At 40.4% G+C, this 17,261-nt stretch overlaps 2 protein-coding genes across 3 annotated transcripts in view; one reads left to right on the top strand and one right to left on the bottom strand.

Annotated features, from left to right (window-relative positions):
* The window catches only part of HAX1 (HCLS1 associated protein X-1), a 30,167-nt gene extending 22,930 nt beyond the window's left edge, over nucleotides 1-7,237 (top strand). Inside the window, exons 4-7 of one of the 2 annotated variants that reach the window (XM_085849541.1) lie at nucleotides 1,480-1,531; nucleotides 5,605-5,723; nucleotides 6,187-6,262; nucleotides 6,894-7,237. In XM_085849541.1, coding sequence (XP_085705667.1) covers nucleotides 1,480-1,531; nucleotides 5,605-5,723; nucleotides 6,187-6,262; nucleotides 6,894-6,949 — 303 coding nt within the window. In that variant the 3' untranslated portion in view covers nucleotides 6,950-7,237. Of the gene's footprint in view, nucleotides 1-1,479; nucleotides 1,532-5,604; nucleotides 5,724-6,163; nucleotides 6,263-6,893 lie in introns of those variants that run through there. The other variant, XM_085849542.1, reaches the window with a different exon arrangement.
* RLBP1 (retinaldehyde binding protein 1) overlaps nucleotides 6,970-17,261 on the bottom strand; it is a 70,184-nt gene continuing 59,892 nt past the window's right edge. Inside the window, exons 5-7 of the mRNA XM_085849540.1 lie at nucleotides 13,299-13,457; nucleotides 12,794-12,904; nucleotides 6,970-7,656 (exon numbers count right to left, since the gene is read on the bottom strand). Coding sequence (XP_085705666.1) covers nucleotides 7,498-7,656; nucleotides 12,794-12,904; nucleotides 13,299-13,457 — 429 coding nt within the window. The 3' untranslated portion in view covers nucleotides 6,970-7,497. The remainder of the gene's footprint in view (nucleotides 7,657-12,793; nucleotides 12,905-13,298; nucleotides 13,458-17,261) is intronic.

The following is a 17,261-nucleotide window of genomic DNA, read 5'->3' as shown; positions in this document are numbered from 1 at the left end:
ATCGGCGGCATAGCCGCGCCCCTAACCAATGATGCAACCAGCAGCCGAAAAGGCTGTACAGCAGCCACAATATATCCATGTATGATAGCAGATTATACATGAGTGAGGGATTTATAAATGCAGTTTGTTGGGGTTTATCGATTTGTAAATGTAATGGGTTTGAGTTTTTAAATTGACAGATGTAATATGCTTGGGTTTATTGATATGTAAATGTAGTTTGTTTGGATTTATAAATTAATAAATATAGTTTGTTTGGATTTATGAATTTATAAATGTAGTTTGTTTGGGTTTATGGATGTATAAATATTGTTTGTTTGGTTTTATGGATGTATAAATGTAGTTTGTTTGGTTTTATGGTTGTATAAATATAGTTTGTTTGGGTTTATGAATTTATAAATATAGCTTGTTTGGTTTTATGGATGTATAAATATAGTTTGTTTGGTTTGATGGATGTATAAATATAGTTTGTTTGGTTTGATGGATGTATAAATATAGTTTGTTTGGTTTTATGGATGTATAAATCTAGTTTATTTGGATCAATGAATTTATAAATCTAATTTATTTGGTTTTACAGATGTATAAATATAGTTTGTTTGGATTTATGAATTTATAAATTATATTTGTTTGGTTTTACAGATGTATAAATATAGTTTGTTTGGGTTTATGAATTTATAAATGTAGTTTGTTTGGGTTTATGGATGTATAAATATTGTTTGTTTGGTTTTATGGATGTATAAATGTAGTTTGTTTGGTTTTATGGTTGTATAAATATAGTTTGTTTGGGTTTATGAATTTATAAATATAGCTTGTTTGGTTTTATGGATGTATAAATATAGTTTGTTTGGTTTGATGGATGTATAAATATAGTTTGTTTGGTTTGATGGATGTATAAATATAGTTTGTTTGGTTTTATGGATGTATAAATCTAGTTTATTTGGATCAATGAATTTATAAATCTAATTTATTTGGTTTTACAGATGTATAAATATAGTTTGTTTGGATTTATGAATTTATAAATTATATTTGTTTGGTTTTACAGATGTATAAATATAGTTTGTTTGGGTTTATGAATTTATAAATGTGATTTGTTTGGGTTTATGAATTTATAAGTATAGTTTGTGCTTGGGTTTATGGATGTATAATGCAGTTTGTTTGGGTATATTGATTTAATCATGTAGATTGTTTGTTTTTATGGATTTGTAAATACTGTTTGTGTTTATGGAGTTGGAAATGCCTCTCAGGTCACAATAGTTTGTTTGTTTATGTTAGGGTAAATAGATTTTATAAACAGGCGCATGTAAACAAAATTATTTTAATCTTGCAAAGTGAAAGGCAAATCCATTCTTGGTGTTACTTCGTTGACTTGTTTGTATTTCATTTTTAAAGTATTTGTCTGCTATCGTATGTAACCATTCAATCTTATTCGTTTTTTTAACTTCTTCACAATTGTCTTTGTTTTGTGTTTTGTTTGCGAAACAGGGCACCACTCCAGGGAAACGCATGCACAGCCCATTTGTGAAGGAAGATAATGGTAAATGATCTGGTGATTTATTGCTTTCTCTGTCTTTAATACAATTACCAATTTCTGTTTTATTTTATTTTTCTCTCTATTTATGTAAAGATGAAATGCCTGTCAGCCATCCACATAATAAACACTTTTATGTTCACTCCAAGATGATGAAAATCTCATTTGAAAGGTCTGTCTTTATTAGGGGAGTCACATGTTACATTTCTAAGGTTTTAAATTTCATGAGTTTCAGCTCTTGTATCTGTCTTTATGGGTATATGACTGACTATATATCTTCCTATTTCTTGTCGAAGATGGCATGCCACTGTTTTCCATGTGATCATCTTCCTTCTTGTCCTTTCATTTTATTGTAGCTTGTACCCATCTGAAGAACTTGTATTTTTGATGTTTTGTGGAAAGATTTTGTTTCTCTTCTTCTTTCTTCTCTTCCTATAATGGTGCTCTACCAGGTGTTCTGTTTTTCCCCTTTCTTTTCTTCATTTACTCTGTTCTATTCTATTTTACAGTAATCTTTTGATGTATGGAAGGGTTACGTCTCTTAAAATCTCTCCGTTTGGTGAATTTCCTTATATCTAATTTAATAATCCCATACTGCCATTATATAAGTGGAGATGGGTTCCCACAGAACAAAATCTTACCTCTTCAACGTAAGGAATATGCATATTAATGCAACACAATTTATTAAAATACTGTCTTAAGACTGAGAGGTGGCAGGCTCATCCACTTCCTCTGAAGAGCTGGCTGACTGAGGTGTGTTATTTGCTTTTAGTGTTGTAGATAGTAGAAAAATCATGCAAATTATGATACAAGCATCAAATTTGGTATTTCTGTTTTGCAGGGCTTTCTGATCAAATCTGCCCAATTAGCCATTTTAAAATCCAAATTTTGAAAAAAAAATAACTTCAAAAAAATTTGAAGTCACAGCTGGCTGAAATTCTTGAAGCGCAAGTGAACATCCCAGACAGAGAATCAAGGGGAGATGCAGTCATCATTGATTGCTCAGCACTTATCAATGCCCTACGTCCACGTACTTCAAAGATATTTGAGGACTCTGCTGAAGAAGACATCATCCCAAAGGTGGAATCCTATGGTGCCAGGTACCATAGGGTGGACGTAGTGTTTGATGTGTACAAGAAGTCAAGTCTGAAGTCCGAGGCAAGGTCGAAAAGGTGGCAAGGAATCAGAAGAAGAGTGACAGGAACCAGTAAGACCCCAAGTAACTCGAGAAGCTTTCTTCGAGATGACAGCAACAAGACTGAGCTGTTTCACTTCCTTGCGGAAAAGATATGTGAAGCACAGACGACAAGCACAGTCATTGTGACAAAAGGAGACGATGCCATTAGCAACACAAGGAAGTCACTGGATGCTGTGTCTCCATGTTGTCATGAAGAAGTTGACACTCGAATATTTCTACATGCCAGGGATGTAATGACGGATGGTAGCAAGTCCATTATCATTAATGCTAATGACACGGACGTACTAGTCATAGCAATATCTGTACTGCCATCCTTCAAGGAACTAGGTCTTGAGAACATGTGGATTGCCTTTGGCCAAGGAGCCAAGGTCACAGTTTGCAATGTCACAGTTTTTCACTCTCATCAAACCTCCTGCATATATTAGGTTTAACCTCTAAAGTAATTGATTTATTATTAAGCAAGGGTGAGGCACTTTATAGTCTTGAACAAGTGTGAAAATCAGAGGAGCGTAAATCGCACAGACCGCTGACCACGAGCGGAAGTGACGCAAGGGGGCGTTGTATGAAACTCAGCGATAAAAGGCCAAGTATGGAATGCGTTTAAGGTAAATAAAATGCACAGATCATGCATTTTTATATTATTTTATTTCTTCAAATAAAAAAAATATTTTGAGATGCAAATATCTGTGATTGCAATTTCTACTTCCATATGTCAAAACTGAATCCCTAATTACTCATTTCGGGATATTGAATGTCCGTGTATCGAGGGATTACTGTACTTACAAATGCACGTCTTATGTAATGCCCTTAGTGACACTCAACAGCTGCATGCTCCACTCATCTTTCTTTAACAAGTAAGGGGCAGGAAAATACCCATGCACTTTTCTTCATCTTCCTATCATCCATGTGTTCCGTAACCTCTCCTACTTTCAAACCACTGACTGGTATCCAGCCTTTGATTTGTAAGTTGCCTTAATTTGGTGTTCAGAGACCTGAGCTCAATTGTTTTTCAGATTTCCTGGGTGGTGGTCTCAAGTGATTTCAGTGGGTGGCCCTTGATTCTGTCATTGTGTGTTGAGTATCGACTAAGCACTGGGATGAGGGGCAAAATTTTGGTGTCCTGTCTGTCTCCCCTACGTCACAGTCTCGTTTTCATTGTGTGTCTACCCTACGTCACAGCATGAATGACGTAACGTCCGAACAGGATGGAGATGAGCTGAATAGTGTTTTTGCGGTGAAGGGTCCGGCGGACCTGTGGCATCACCGCCACGTGTAGGACTCTGAGTCGGAGTACGGTGTTCCCTGTACGTCCTGTGGTGAAGAAGGGTGAGGAGGGAGGAGAGAACGCCGGGCCCATGTACATCCCGCGGTGATTGAAGATGGGTGAGGAGGGAGGAGAGAACGCCGGCCCATGTACATAATCATAACTGCGTGGGTCGTCCTCCTGGCTGACGTAGGCCAAATCAAAATGGAGATGAGCTGAATAGTGTTTATGCGGTGAAGGGTCCGGCAGGCCTGTGGTATCGCCGCCTTTCGCATCTATGTTCCATCATAATTACACAATGACTCGACACGCAATGCATGGACTTCCACTTGTCCCATCTTGCTGGGGCTCCACAAGGCATCATCTTAGGAACTACATTATTCTTAGTTGATATCGATGATCTGCCTGATTTTTGTGAATACCAACTTTATCATTTTGTGGATGACTCCACCCTGTGGAGAACGATACATCACACTTGTGAAAGGCCAGCCACTGCTGAATCCCTTTTGCCATATCTGAACAAGAAAAGCCTCGTCAGCTACATGATGCTCAACACTGTCAAGTCCCACACTCTCACACTGATCCTGCACAAGGATCAGAAATCAAACTATCCAATTCACTTCTCTGGACAGCCATTAGAAAACGTGAAGTCCCTGGAATTTATTAGCCTCACAATCTGCCACATCGATTTATGGTAGGGACCGTATCACCAAACTTGTATCCAAGGCCAGTCACCGTCTGGGTATTTTTAATAAGGCATCCGTGAGCTGCATTGAGCTCATCGTGCTCTATAAGGCTTTGATATGGCACTCCATTGAGTTTAGCTCCCCACTTTGGGCTGGTGCTCCTACTTCACACCTTGCTCATGTTGAGACTGTCTGAAACAAGGCCATCTGCACTATGAGTAGCTATCTCAAGAGAGGAAGCAAATTCTCAAGGACTATAATTCTTCCACTGGTGGCAAGTTCTATCTCTCTTCCTCTCTCTTCCTCTCTCTTCCTCTCTCTTCCTCTCTCTCCCCAAGCTACCCCAGATTGCACATGTCCCACAAGAAACCCACACCTGCTCAACGTCCTGAAGTCTATTCTGGTTGGCTCACCTGCATTCATTCATTCCTTTATCCTCCCCATTGTGAAATTGTCTTCCTGTGCCCATTATTTTGTCGTCTTAATTTCAGTCTTTCAAATGTGCTGTCTATCACTACCTCAAGCGCTTGCACATTCATAATCTCTTCAACGCAAATTGATTCTTTCCTATTCTGTTCCTCTCTGGGCTATTGTTACTCATTTTATTTTATTCCAGTTTTCATTCTTGTATACACCCCCCCCCCCCATACTCTTTGGTAGTTTGTAAACTTGTTGATCTTTGTGTTTTAGCTCCTGCATGATACGAGATCCTTGTATGTATTTTGTTTTTAAATAAGCCAGGAGAAATCATTTTTGCTTCACAAAATACCTGATGGCTCATGAGTCAGTTGAACTGATCTTTCTTTGTATAATTTATCCTCTTGAACTGTTACTTAACTCTCTTTCGTTTACCCATTTTCTCCTGCTTCCATCCCATGTTTGTTTTTTCTTTCTTTGCTTCCAACGTGAACGTTCACATGCATCGAATAAGATCTGGATAACCGAGTATCCTCAGAGAGACTTGGTGGTTTCAAAGAACTTCTTCCCAGAGAGCCAAAGGCATCGATTTTTCGAAGCTACTCCATCATCAGAAAGACCCTTCCAGATGGAGTATGAGCACTGTTTCATTTTCCTTTCAAATTACATCTCTTCATTTTAAGTTTTTTATTGAATTTTTTTTTTCTGGAAATTTAATATATTTTTTTTCTGGCAAAAACCGACCACATTGGTCAAGTTTCTTCAGGTAGTTGAACAAACAAAAAGATTAATCCCACTCGGGGTGCGTGCCGCCGCCGCCTCCTGCTCGGTTGTGGGGGGGGGGAGACAGTTTTCAGAGTGGATGACAGTGTTTCCCTATTATATGCATTCAAATCAAGTATGTTTTGAAGTACCATGTAATCCATTCAATTGTAACCCGTTGTTTTTTTTTCCTTTTTATCACATTTGGTTTATTAAATAAAACATTTTCCATTGTGGTTTGCTTGGTTAATGGTAGTCATTTCGTGTGCTCCCTTTTTTGGAGGGTGCGCTGATTCTACGCACATCCACAGTTGTCTCTGCAATGTCCCTGCAGGCTATTGAAGAACGCCGCACCGTTTATAATGATGAGGGAAAGCAAACGACTGTGAAACGCTTTCCTCCAACAAGAGGTGTGTGCTATGACAAATACAACACGGCATGTAAACATGATCAGCTTAGGTTTGTGTAATGAATTTCCCCATTTTTATTAATACTTTTGTCCTTTTTTGAGTAAATGTTCTGCCATTTTATCTCTTAAATAGATTGGCCCTGAAGCAATACCTCTTCTTTTGGGAATGAATATTCATTCTTTTCTTCGTTCTTTTGCTTTTGTTCTCTCCATTGATTTATTTATATATATGTATATATATATATATATATATATATATATATATATATATATATATATATATATATATATATATATATATATTTGTCTTGATAATGTGGTTCCATAATTCGATCTTTATTTAATTTTTCATTCTTTCATCGTTAACATGCAAGGGTCTTTAGTCATGATTGATAATTAAGTACATGTGTATGGTATGGAAACTGAATTTGCATTGTATTTAATTAGCAAACTTTATTTTTGTGGTTGATCTCCCAATTTTGAAATCGAATTATTGTATAAAATTAGGATGGTGACATGATTATTAACTTTGCTTATGTAAATCCCCCCCCCCCCAAACATGAGCCTTGTACAACTTCTTTGTGTGAGACATAAAAGATATTTTAAAACTAATGGTGGTGGTGTTTTCATAGATGAACATGTTCCCTCTAATGAAGACAATATTCTGAGCTGGCTCTTTCGTAAGTGAACGGTCTGTGGAACCTGAGATCAGACACTCATTGACGTGAGGAGCACCTTTATTGCAATGATTACATCTGCTCTATTCTTGTTTTGTGCACAAGTGAAGTAAGCCCAATATGTGGTTCAAAAAAAAAGTTGTACATCGTACTTTAAATGGAATTTCTTAATGAGGTTTGCGTTGAGACCAACAGCATGAGATGCCAATTTGTTTAAATATGTGATGTTTAGGCAAGTGTTATTGATAGCACTTTGATGCAGTTGAAATTTGACAAATAAAGAATATTTATTTATCAAATATCATCCATGTGTGCTTATTTTGAAGTAAAAGATTGTAAAAATTCATTATTTCATTCCAGAATCATATAGTGTTTCTGAACCTGACACCCATGGAGGTAATTTGTCTGTTTGCTTGTTTGTTTGTTTGTTTAAACTCAAATTGGACAGCAAATGCCATTTTGGCTGCAAGTATATATACTGAGTACCATTAGGCTGCACCTCCAGGGTCACCATTAAGGATGACTGGTTGCCCCTCCAGGGTCAGGGACCAAACAGGCCTTAGAGTGCAGTGTCTTCGCTGTCCTCTTGCGCTCCAAACACTTTCTCGGCTGTGGCTTTTCCGTCGTACTTTGGTAGTCTTCCTCCAAAGTCTTCGGGCAAGATGTCCGGATCAAACTCGACGTGGAAAGCATCCAGATTATTGCTGTGTACATGTATCTGCACAAGGACAGTGAGACATTGATCTGCATTTGTACCACTACATGTATGAGCCAAAAAGTTTGTTATGCTTTCACTTCTAATGTCCTCCTTCCTACCAGGAGAGGAATATTTATGTATTGTTTCCTGCATTAAGTATTATTTATCGTCAATATTGCACCGTTTAATAATGTTGCATGATGCAAATACATATAAAATGATGTAAATACAGCTCGGTTTTTGTAACCGCGATAACTTAAGAATGGCTGAAGGGATCTAAGTAAAACTTTGTGGAAGTATGGATAATGATGTAATGATGAACTGCAAATCTTATGGAGTCAAGAGGTCAGAGGTCCTCTGGTAAAAATTCTGTTATCGTGCTAACTTGTGATGGGATTTTGACCAAACTAGGTAAAAGTATATATTATTATGATGCAAAGATGAAGTGATTAGATTTCGGTGTCAGAGGTCATCTCAGGAGAAAATGTGATACTTGAGAATAGCTGAAGGGATTTTTTTTTAATCAAACTTGGTTGAAGTATGTGTAAACCTCAGTCAGTGCATCCAGTCATAATAGATAAATATTTGTTTCTGAAAGGTCAAGGGATTTGAAGGGATTGGGTTGGCTAAGGGATTTGAACTGAACTTGGTAAATGTACAGATTAGATATTGAGGTCAAATGTTGTTGAGGTTTTCGGTCAAAGTTCGAGTAAGGAAAGACTTGATGTGGGAGGAGGCATATCGATCGATGTCGCGATGTCTAATTGTCTAGTTTATTTTTCCTGTGGCATGTTGTAGGTCTATAAGAGCTTCGTGTTGCTGCTGTTGGGGTTCTTTGTTGGAGGTCGACTTTTTAAATGTGCACCCATTGGTTGGACAGCTGCCGGGCCACACCCACATCTGTCGCTTGATGTGGGTGTGGTCTGGGAGCTGTACCCACCGCAGCACCCAGACAAAATTATATGACTGCCATCTTGGTTTTCTGGTGGGCCAAACGCATTAGGCCTTGAAGGCCTCTGCTGATTATACTAACCATATGTCGAACAAAAAAATAGGACCATTGGACCTGAAGCTTAATCAGGCGCTAGCCAAATGTTGTAACCCAAATTTGGTAGCATTCTGACTGGTGGGTTTGCAGAAGAAGATTTTTGAAGGAATTTATGTGATTTTTCCCAAACGTTTACAAAGTCCACCATTTTTACACACTTCTGGTCTTCTGACCAGCATGACCTCTGCAATTTAGCATCACAACCCTGTCCTAATGTAACCCAAATTCGGTAGCATTCTGACTGGTGGGTCTGGAGAAGAATATTTTAAAAGAAATTGATGCGATTTTCCCAAAAGTTGACTAAATCGGCAATTTTGACACACTTCTAGTCATGTGATTGGTATAACTTCCACAATATAATAAACATCCCTACCCTAGCCTAATATTGCAACCCAAATTTAGTGGCATTCTGACTGGTGGGTCAAGAGAATAATATTTTGGAAGGAATTTGCGTGACCGCCATTTTGACACTTTTGGTCACGTGATCAGCATGACCTCTGCAATTTAACATCAGGACCATATCCTCATGTTGTGACCCACATTGTAGCATTCTGACTGGTGGGTCTGGAGAAGAATAGTTTTGAAGAAATTTACTAAGTCAGCATTTTGACCTACTTAAAGTCATGCGACTGGAATTAGCTTTGCAATTCCTCTTACTAGTCATGAGAGGAACGTTGCTGCCAAATTTCAGCCGGGTCGGCCCAGCGGTTTGGCCGGAGAAGTCGAAATGGGAGACGGACGGTGCGTGATGGCAATACCTTATCTGGCATTTAAATTACAGATGAGCTAAAAAAAAAAAAAATAGAAACTTATGTCGAATAAACATTCTTAGTCAGGTTTAATCAAGCCCGTACGTGCATCCCTAAAAAAAAAACGTTATGTAATTTTTGAACGGCCCCATATTGGGGTTAAACAATCCGTTACCGTGTGATGAATCATCTCGTTCTGATATAACTGTGACAAACCAACTCTTACGAGTGCTTTAAATGCACGTTCCCAAATCGGATTTTTAAAGCCAATTCGCTCGTGCTTAATGGTGAGGTCCTGTACCTTGATTGACCACGTACAGGTTTTTTTATGAACAAAAGGTTTATTACCCCAGAGAGGGACACACACACACACACACACACACACACACACACACACACACACACACACACACACACACACACACACACACACACACACACACACACACACACACCAAAACTGAGGTAACGGATATAAAGGTGAATTCCCTGTTCGGAACCACTCTGAATGTTATCCATCTAATCTTCTTCATTCACATGGGAACATGGGACAGACACGACACAAAGTTAATGAGACATTAGAGAATGTAAGCTGAGCCGTGGGTATGATTTGTTTTTTGTGACTGCATTGTGGTCATTCCTGTTGAACTCGGTTCAATAACACCAATTAATTATTTATACAATACTTGTGCAAATTTAGTTAGGTAAGCAATGGAGATGTGGTGATGTCCGGTGTCCACGTAATTAGCTTACGACAAATAACTTACGTAAATGGTTGAGGCTCGGTCTCTTCAGGGAAGTCCCAAAGGCCTCACTGTTTTTCAAATTGTCTCTGCCACGTGGCTTTAAAAATGTTTCACAGGACTAACGATATCGACTTCACTGTAGGATTGATGCAAGAATGTGTGTGCTAAGGTGAAGAGCACATTTAAAAGGAAATGGTAACAATTGCTATGACTCTCGGTCACATTATATTACTTTTCGAAAGGCATATAAATTGGCTTCGTAACACAAGGTGTGAACTTCAGTAAAATGACACGCAAGATTTGATAGCAATCGTAAGTATATTAAATAATCTAATATAAAATAGTACATATGATTGTTTCCCAGCTGTTTCAAGGGATTTGTCAAACTCTCCTTTAATTAAGCCTTGACTTGGATAAGAAGAGAGGGAAAACTGGTGGTGTATGGCTCGTAAATCAAAATCGCTCAAATAATTTAGCCTGCACAGGAGTGCCATTAAAATCGGTGTCGGACACGTTCGTGTGCACGCCTTTGGTGTCTCATGGAGTCTAATCAACATAACACCCAGGCTGAGGAGGCATCCAGGAGCAATGGAAGATGTGCAGTTCCAACTTGGAGGTATAAATGAGGTCGAATCCTGTCGTGTCTCCTCAAAAGACCTAAAATAGCGATCCAGCAGTGCTATAAATAAAAATCCATTTCCCTTTCTCTTTGTCCAAGCTCAAACAGTTCCTTCTGATGTCAGCCATGCGTCTTCTCTCTTCTGTTGTCACCCGTGCTTTATACGGTCATCCTGCAGTGGCAATCCAAGGCATAACATGATGAAACCCTGTGCCATACCAGCACTTGCTTCAAGGGTCACCAATGGAGTTAAGATGTGCTCGTTGTATATACTTCCTCATGGGATTCTGTCAGCTCAGATTTTGGGTGGACTCCAATCAATTTGAAGATGGCCAGTGGTTCCTAAAGTTATTGCTTGACAATGCATTCTGGCCCTGTGGGCTATAATGTGTGTTTGTATTACCATGTGCTTTGGCCTTCCAGCCAAAGTGCATGGGTTAAATAGTTTGAGCTTTATTAGACTGTGCACCGTGGCCTTCTGGGCCAAAGTACACATCTTCAGCTTTGTTATAATTGTTGTGGAAAATGACTCCTAGTGGGTTAAAGATGCTTAATTTAGCATCGTTTTTTTTCTTAAAGTGAATATCTAGCATAAGTGTTCAGTAATTAATTGTGATTCAAGATATGCATCGCTTAAATGTCTAGTCAGATGACGTATCAACCCACTTGACCCTATTTATGGATGCTTTAACCCTTTGGAATCTGTCCTTTGTGTTATTTTTATGTTCGCTAGGCCATCAGGCACAATCTTAGCTGGCAAATGCAAACAAGCGTCGTGACTGCCATGGCTTGCCTCCGAGCTGCAGGGTGAAGTTCATGGTGGGGTCGCTCCGCCCACTTGGCTGATCGACGCCCAATGGTGAGTGACTGAGGAGCACAGGACTACACAGTGTGAGGTTGGGGCCAGAGTTAACATGGGTACGCACAGCAGCAGGTGATGGGCAGATGCCCGGGACGGACGGAGAAGAAATCTGCGGAGCCCAGCACGGAAAGCTGCTCATTATAACTGATCGTGTTGAGGAAATCCACGTCCCACTGAGCCAACCATGCCTCTTCTCCTCCTCCTTCAGGGTGTTGTGCATGGGACCATAGGGCCCATTCACAGCCACGGACAGACCTGGTTCCCAGACAGGGGCCACCTCCCCTCCACCAGCTCTGTCTGGTTTGGCAAAAACTCTTTTCAGTCCTGTCCATACCTACTCTTTCTATATATCACGTGGTGTGTTTGAGGCCTTAAGATTTGGATAATTAAGGATCCCTGTTGTTCATTGGTACAGTGTGTGTATTTGGAGGTGGGTTCAGGGGATTGGTTGTTGCATCAGTTATTACCCTCGCCGAAGGAGAGGGTATTGTGTTTGGATCTGTTCATTTGTTTCTTGCAAAATCGAAGATTTTTCAAGAATGTTGGTTAGTCGATTTTGTTATTGTCTGTCTGTCACCTGCAGGTCACAATTTTAAACCGATCTTCACGAAACTTCACCACATGGTAGAGTTTGTCATAAGGAAGAAGCTTATTTTTGAGGTCAAAAGGTCAACATAGGCCAAAGGTCAACAACTTAGGTAAATAATTCTCGTATCCAGATTCGGATCTTCACCAAAATCAAATCAATTTGTCATGGTCACATCCCCAACTTCTCCACCAAGTTTCATCCGAATCCGTCCAAACTTTTTGAGATATTGTGTTTTTTATAGTTTTTGACCCAATCTCTCAAGGGTGAAGAATCACTTAAAAAAATTCTCGAAGTCGGATCCAGATCTTCACCAAAATCGAATCAGTTAGTCCTTGTCACACCCCCAACCTGTCCACAAAATTTCCGTCCACAACTTTGTGAGATATCCTGCAGACAGACAGACGAACAAGCAGACAGGGAGGGGTGAAAACATAACCTACTTCACCTTCGGTGGTGGAGTTAATAACACTCCATAATTCAACTTGTACTGCTTCCTGCGTAAGGTTGTATGATAAGAGCGTGTAAGACAAATTAAAGATCGTCACCCGTTCAAGGAGCTTGGTCTTGAGGAAAGGTTTAACGATGTTGTAGGTCATTGTGAAATACCAGGGCTCGTGGATGAAGTGAATTGCCTTGAATCGTGCGGGGAAGGTGTCCTGTATGATCAAAAGGGTTAAAACATTTTAGTATAAAATGCATTTTGTATACAAGTTCGCTAGCGTTATATAGTACTGAACTTTGACCCTGCTGGTCCGAAGGTAAAATAATTCAATGGTTTAAAAAAAAAAAACTTCACAAGGGGTGAGTTCAGAAAGCATTATTGAGCTTTTCCTTCAGCACCTTTGAGTCTCGAACCATAAACATCTAAAAGTGAGATAACCTCGTCCTGGCCATTGATGTATTTCTTCAAGCTTGTGTAACGAAAATGTTTTCTGTGGATTTAATCTCATGAAATGTTTGTGAACAACCATTAACTCTCTGTGCACTAAATTAAATGACTTGTATGTAAGTCCAGAGAACTGGTGCAGGTTTTCCCAGAGATGGTCGTGCCTGCAGCATGTCGACCATCTTCTTGAGCTCCCAAGGTGTAATGGTGGATGCTTGCTGCAAGGTGAAGCCCTGGAAGTTTTCGATGATACAAAAGCCGTTTATCTGTGTCTCCTCGTTCTCCAAAAGTTTTTCGAGCAGCGCACAGTATGCTCGAAGAATCTGCGATGAAACCAATCGGATGAGTCATTGGAGATCATATCCAAACTCATTTCGCTGCTCCTTGCTGCGTCATAAGGGAATCATCGATAAATAACATCCACACTGGGAGGAAGGGATTGTGGAGAGGGAGAGGTGGGAGCGGTGAGAGGGTGGGGGGGAGTTTGGGGGAGTGGAGAGAGGGAGAGTGATGGCAGGTGTTGAGGATAGTGCAGGGTTTTTTTGTGGGGGTGGAGAGAGGGTGAGTGATGGCAGGTGTTGGGGATAGTGCAGGGTTTTTGGGGAGGGGGGTGGAGAGAGGGAGAGTGATGGCAGGTGTTTGGGATAGTGCAGGTTTTTTCTTGGGGGGGGAGAGGGAGAGTGATGGCAGGTGTTTGGGATTGCAGGTTCTTTTTTGGGGGGGGGGGAAGTGATGGCAGGTGTTTGGGAGAGTGCAGTTTTTTTGGGGGGGGGGTTGTGGGTGGAGAGAGGGAGAGTGATGGGAGGAGTTTGCACTGGTGCACTTTTTTAGGGGGTGGGGAGGGTGGAAAGAGGTAAGAGACCGTATGTACTTGGAGCAGCAACAACTTCCAATTTGAAGCCATTTTGTTTCCATCGAGCACGGCGCACCAAATCTGTGCCCATTTTGCGTGAAGCGTAATGTGTATTATATCAATTAATGCTTTATTTTCAATCTTAGGATTAGGATAGATTATTTTTAGGATTTTCATTCTTAAGATTAGGATTAGGATCAATCCAATAGGATTGATTTAAACATAAAACATCGATCAAAGAAACCACAGCAAAGTGAAGTGTAATGTGCAGTAAAGGGTCACACTCATGGGTGTCTAATTCGAGGTGTGCAAAGTGGTAGTGACAGAATGCAGAAATATGGAAGAGGTGAAAGAGAGAAATGGAGGCACATCATCCATGCCTGTCAGCAGATGCCCACACCATCAAGAGAATAGAGAATTCGAAAAGATAACATTGAGAATAAAAAACACAAGGATCTTGAGTTGATTGATTGTATGCTCTTAACTGAAGACAGGTCTTTGGCTGCTTGGGAAGAATAATACTGGGTGGTTTGCCATTTCATTCCCAGTTGTTAGAGCAGCAATTTTGAATTTGCACAGGATGTCGGTGATAGCTCGCCTACTCTTGGCAAAGGACAACATGAGATGTTTAACGGTCTCTCTCTCTCTCTCTCTCTCTCTCTCTCTCTCTCTCTCTCTCTCTCTGTCTGTCTGTCTGTCTGTCTGTCTGTCTGTCTGTCTCTCTCTCTCTCTCTCTCTCTCTCTCTCTCTCTCTCTCTCTCTCTCTCTCTCTCTCTCTCTCTCTCTCTCTCTCTCTCTCTCTCTCTCTCTCTCCTCTCTCTCTCTCTCTCTCTCTCTCGTTACATCATTGGTTGGGACGCGGCTATGCCGCTGATGCAGTGTCCCCCTTACCAGTACACTGGTGCTCATTTTGCCGACCTCGGAAGGATGACAGGCTGAGTCAACCTCCTGGTGTATTTTAATTCAGAGGCCAACGGGGCTTGAACTCAGGACCCTAGGATCCTAAGCCGCCACCCTAACCACTAAGCCAACACCAGGCTTGGCCACCAACTAATGATGGAAGATGGGACACCCGGCTTTACGGCCATGCGAAGGATGGCTCACACACTGATGAATCACCTTGCAGTAACACCAGGATGGCAGTTTATGACTAGGTCGGGATTCGAACCTCGGCAGAACAGTTAAGAGACGAGTACGCGTCCCTCAAGGTCTATGTCATCCTACCTGTACCTCTAGGTCTAGGTCATCCTGCCATCCTGCCAGCTCCTTGAAAAGATATGGATATGGAAAGTTTTTACCCCACGGGCTCGAAGCGCTGCTCGCGTTCTCTCTTTTCTTGTGTACAGTTCATTTGAACGTCTCTTTCTCCATTATTCGTGAACAGAATTCGATGAAAATTGACAGGCATATACGAGACACATATGCGCAGGCAGTAACTGAGCCCAAAGTGCGATTGCAGCCCTTCGGGCCGAGGAACGGCCCATTTTGGTCCATTTTCTTAAAATTGTTATTTCTCGGTTATTAGGGGACGGAACCGAACCAAACTTGACAGGTATATTCTAGAGACCATTCCCCAGACATTAACTGAGCCCAAAGTGCGATTTCAACCCTTTGGGCCAAGAAACGGCCCTTTCACCCCATTTTCTTAAAAGTATTATTGGATTTTTTTTGTTTTTTTTAAATGCGCTGGGTGATGCCCAACGCAAAATTAAGTTGTAAATGATGACATGAAACTAGCCTCACTCTTGTGTGGTGTTCTGATTTCTTTTTCTGATGCGATGAAAATCTTACCAAATTTCAAAACTATCTGTCAGCCATGCAATCGCTCACCTGAGAGTTGTACGAATGAACTCCCACGGGGTATGTTCGCAATTCGAACTTATTTCCAATCCAACGGAAAAGGAAAGAATGAATTTAGAAAGAACAAAGAAGGAATAAACGAGAGTTCAGAGAACATCTTGACCCACACAGTGTTCAAATGCATTATTCAATTTAAATAAATAATGATTTTAATGGTCGTAAAAAAAAATTTGGAAGTTTACCGCTCCAGATGCAGTCGGTCTAGACCTTTTTTACACCACCTTTTTAAACATGTTACATTAGTTATTCGTGCCTGTTTGTGTCCTCAATGACATCCTTAAAAACAGTAAGCTTCCTGTTTGGAATGATTTTAAATTTTGTTTGACTGACAGACAGTAAAACTTTTTTTTTAATCTCACTCCTCTGTGCATGCTGATCGGGATGAATACAAAGACAAAGCACTGCTAAACTACAAGGAAATCTAACACAGGTGGAGGCCATTCAGCCCATCATGCCTGCGTGATGCAAAAATGCAAATATATCTGTATTTTATTTTCTTCTTACCCTCAGGGGAGGGGGCATGGGCTTGGTTAAAAACACACAACATCAACCACACAATACCCCTTGGTGAGACCCCCACCAACAGCACTCCATACACTTGCAATCAATCACCCATCAACACTCAAACCACCTAAAAGTCCTATCAACATCCTGATACCCCTCTATCTCCATAACTTCCAGGTACCCATCTAATTCTAATTTAAACTCATCTACTGTTTCTGCTGCCACTACCTCTCCAGAAAGACCATTCCATGCATAAACTACTCTCTGAGTAAAAGTCCCCTGCCTTACTACCATCTTAACTCTCCTCTTATTTACTCTCAGGCTATGGCCCCTGGTCCTATCACTGTCTACTTTGTTGAATAATTAATCTTCACTTATTTTATCTAAACCTTTCATTATCTTAAACATCTCTATCATATCTCCTCGTAACCACCTTTCTCGTGTATAAAGCCCTGTCTCCTTCAGCTGCTTCTCATTGCTGAGTCCAGCTCGGCCTGGAATCAATCTCGTAGCCCTGCGCTGAACCCTCTCTATGGCATCTATGTCCTTCCTGAGTTGTGGTGACCAAATCTGCACACAATATTCAAGATGTGACCCTCACTAAATTCCTGCACAATGCCATGTCTTTTGATTTATAAAAAATGACCCCCCTCCGAAAACAACCTAAAACCCGATTTGCTTTACCTATAGATACCTGGCATTGTCCTGCCTGCTTACCTCCCATATCTATTACCACCCCCAGATCCTTCTCCTGTGTGACACACTCCAAAATTACCCCTTACATCATGTAATCGATTTTTATTCTTTCTCTTCCCCAACACATTTCACTTGCTCAGGTTAAATTACATCTGCCAATCTTTTGCCCAAACTAGGCAAGTGTCAACACTCTTCTTCACATATGAACTTCAGG

The sequence above is a fragment of the Eptatretus burgeri genome, chromosome 12, assembly GCF_056783735.1.
Source record: "Eptatretus burgeri isolate ZD-2024b chromosome 12, Ebu_testis_v1, whole genome shotgun sequence".
Taxonomy (NCBI): Eukaryota; Metazoa; Chordata; class Myxini; order Myxiniformes; family Myxinidae; genus Eptatretus; species Eptatretus burgeri.
This window is presented reverse-complemented; position numbering and strand designations above follow the sequence as displayed.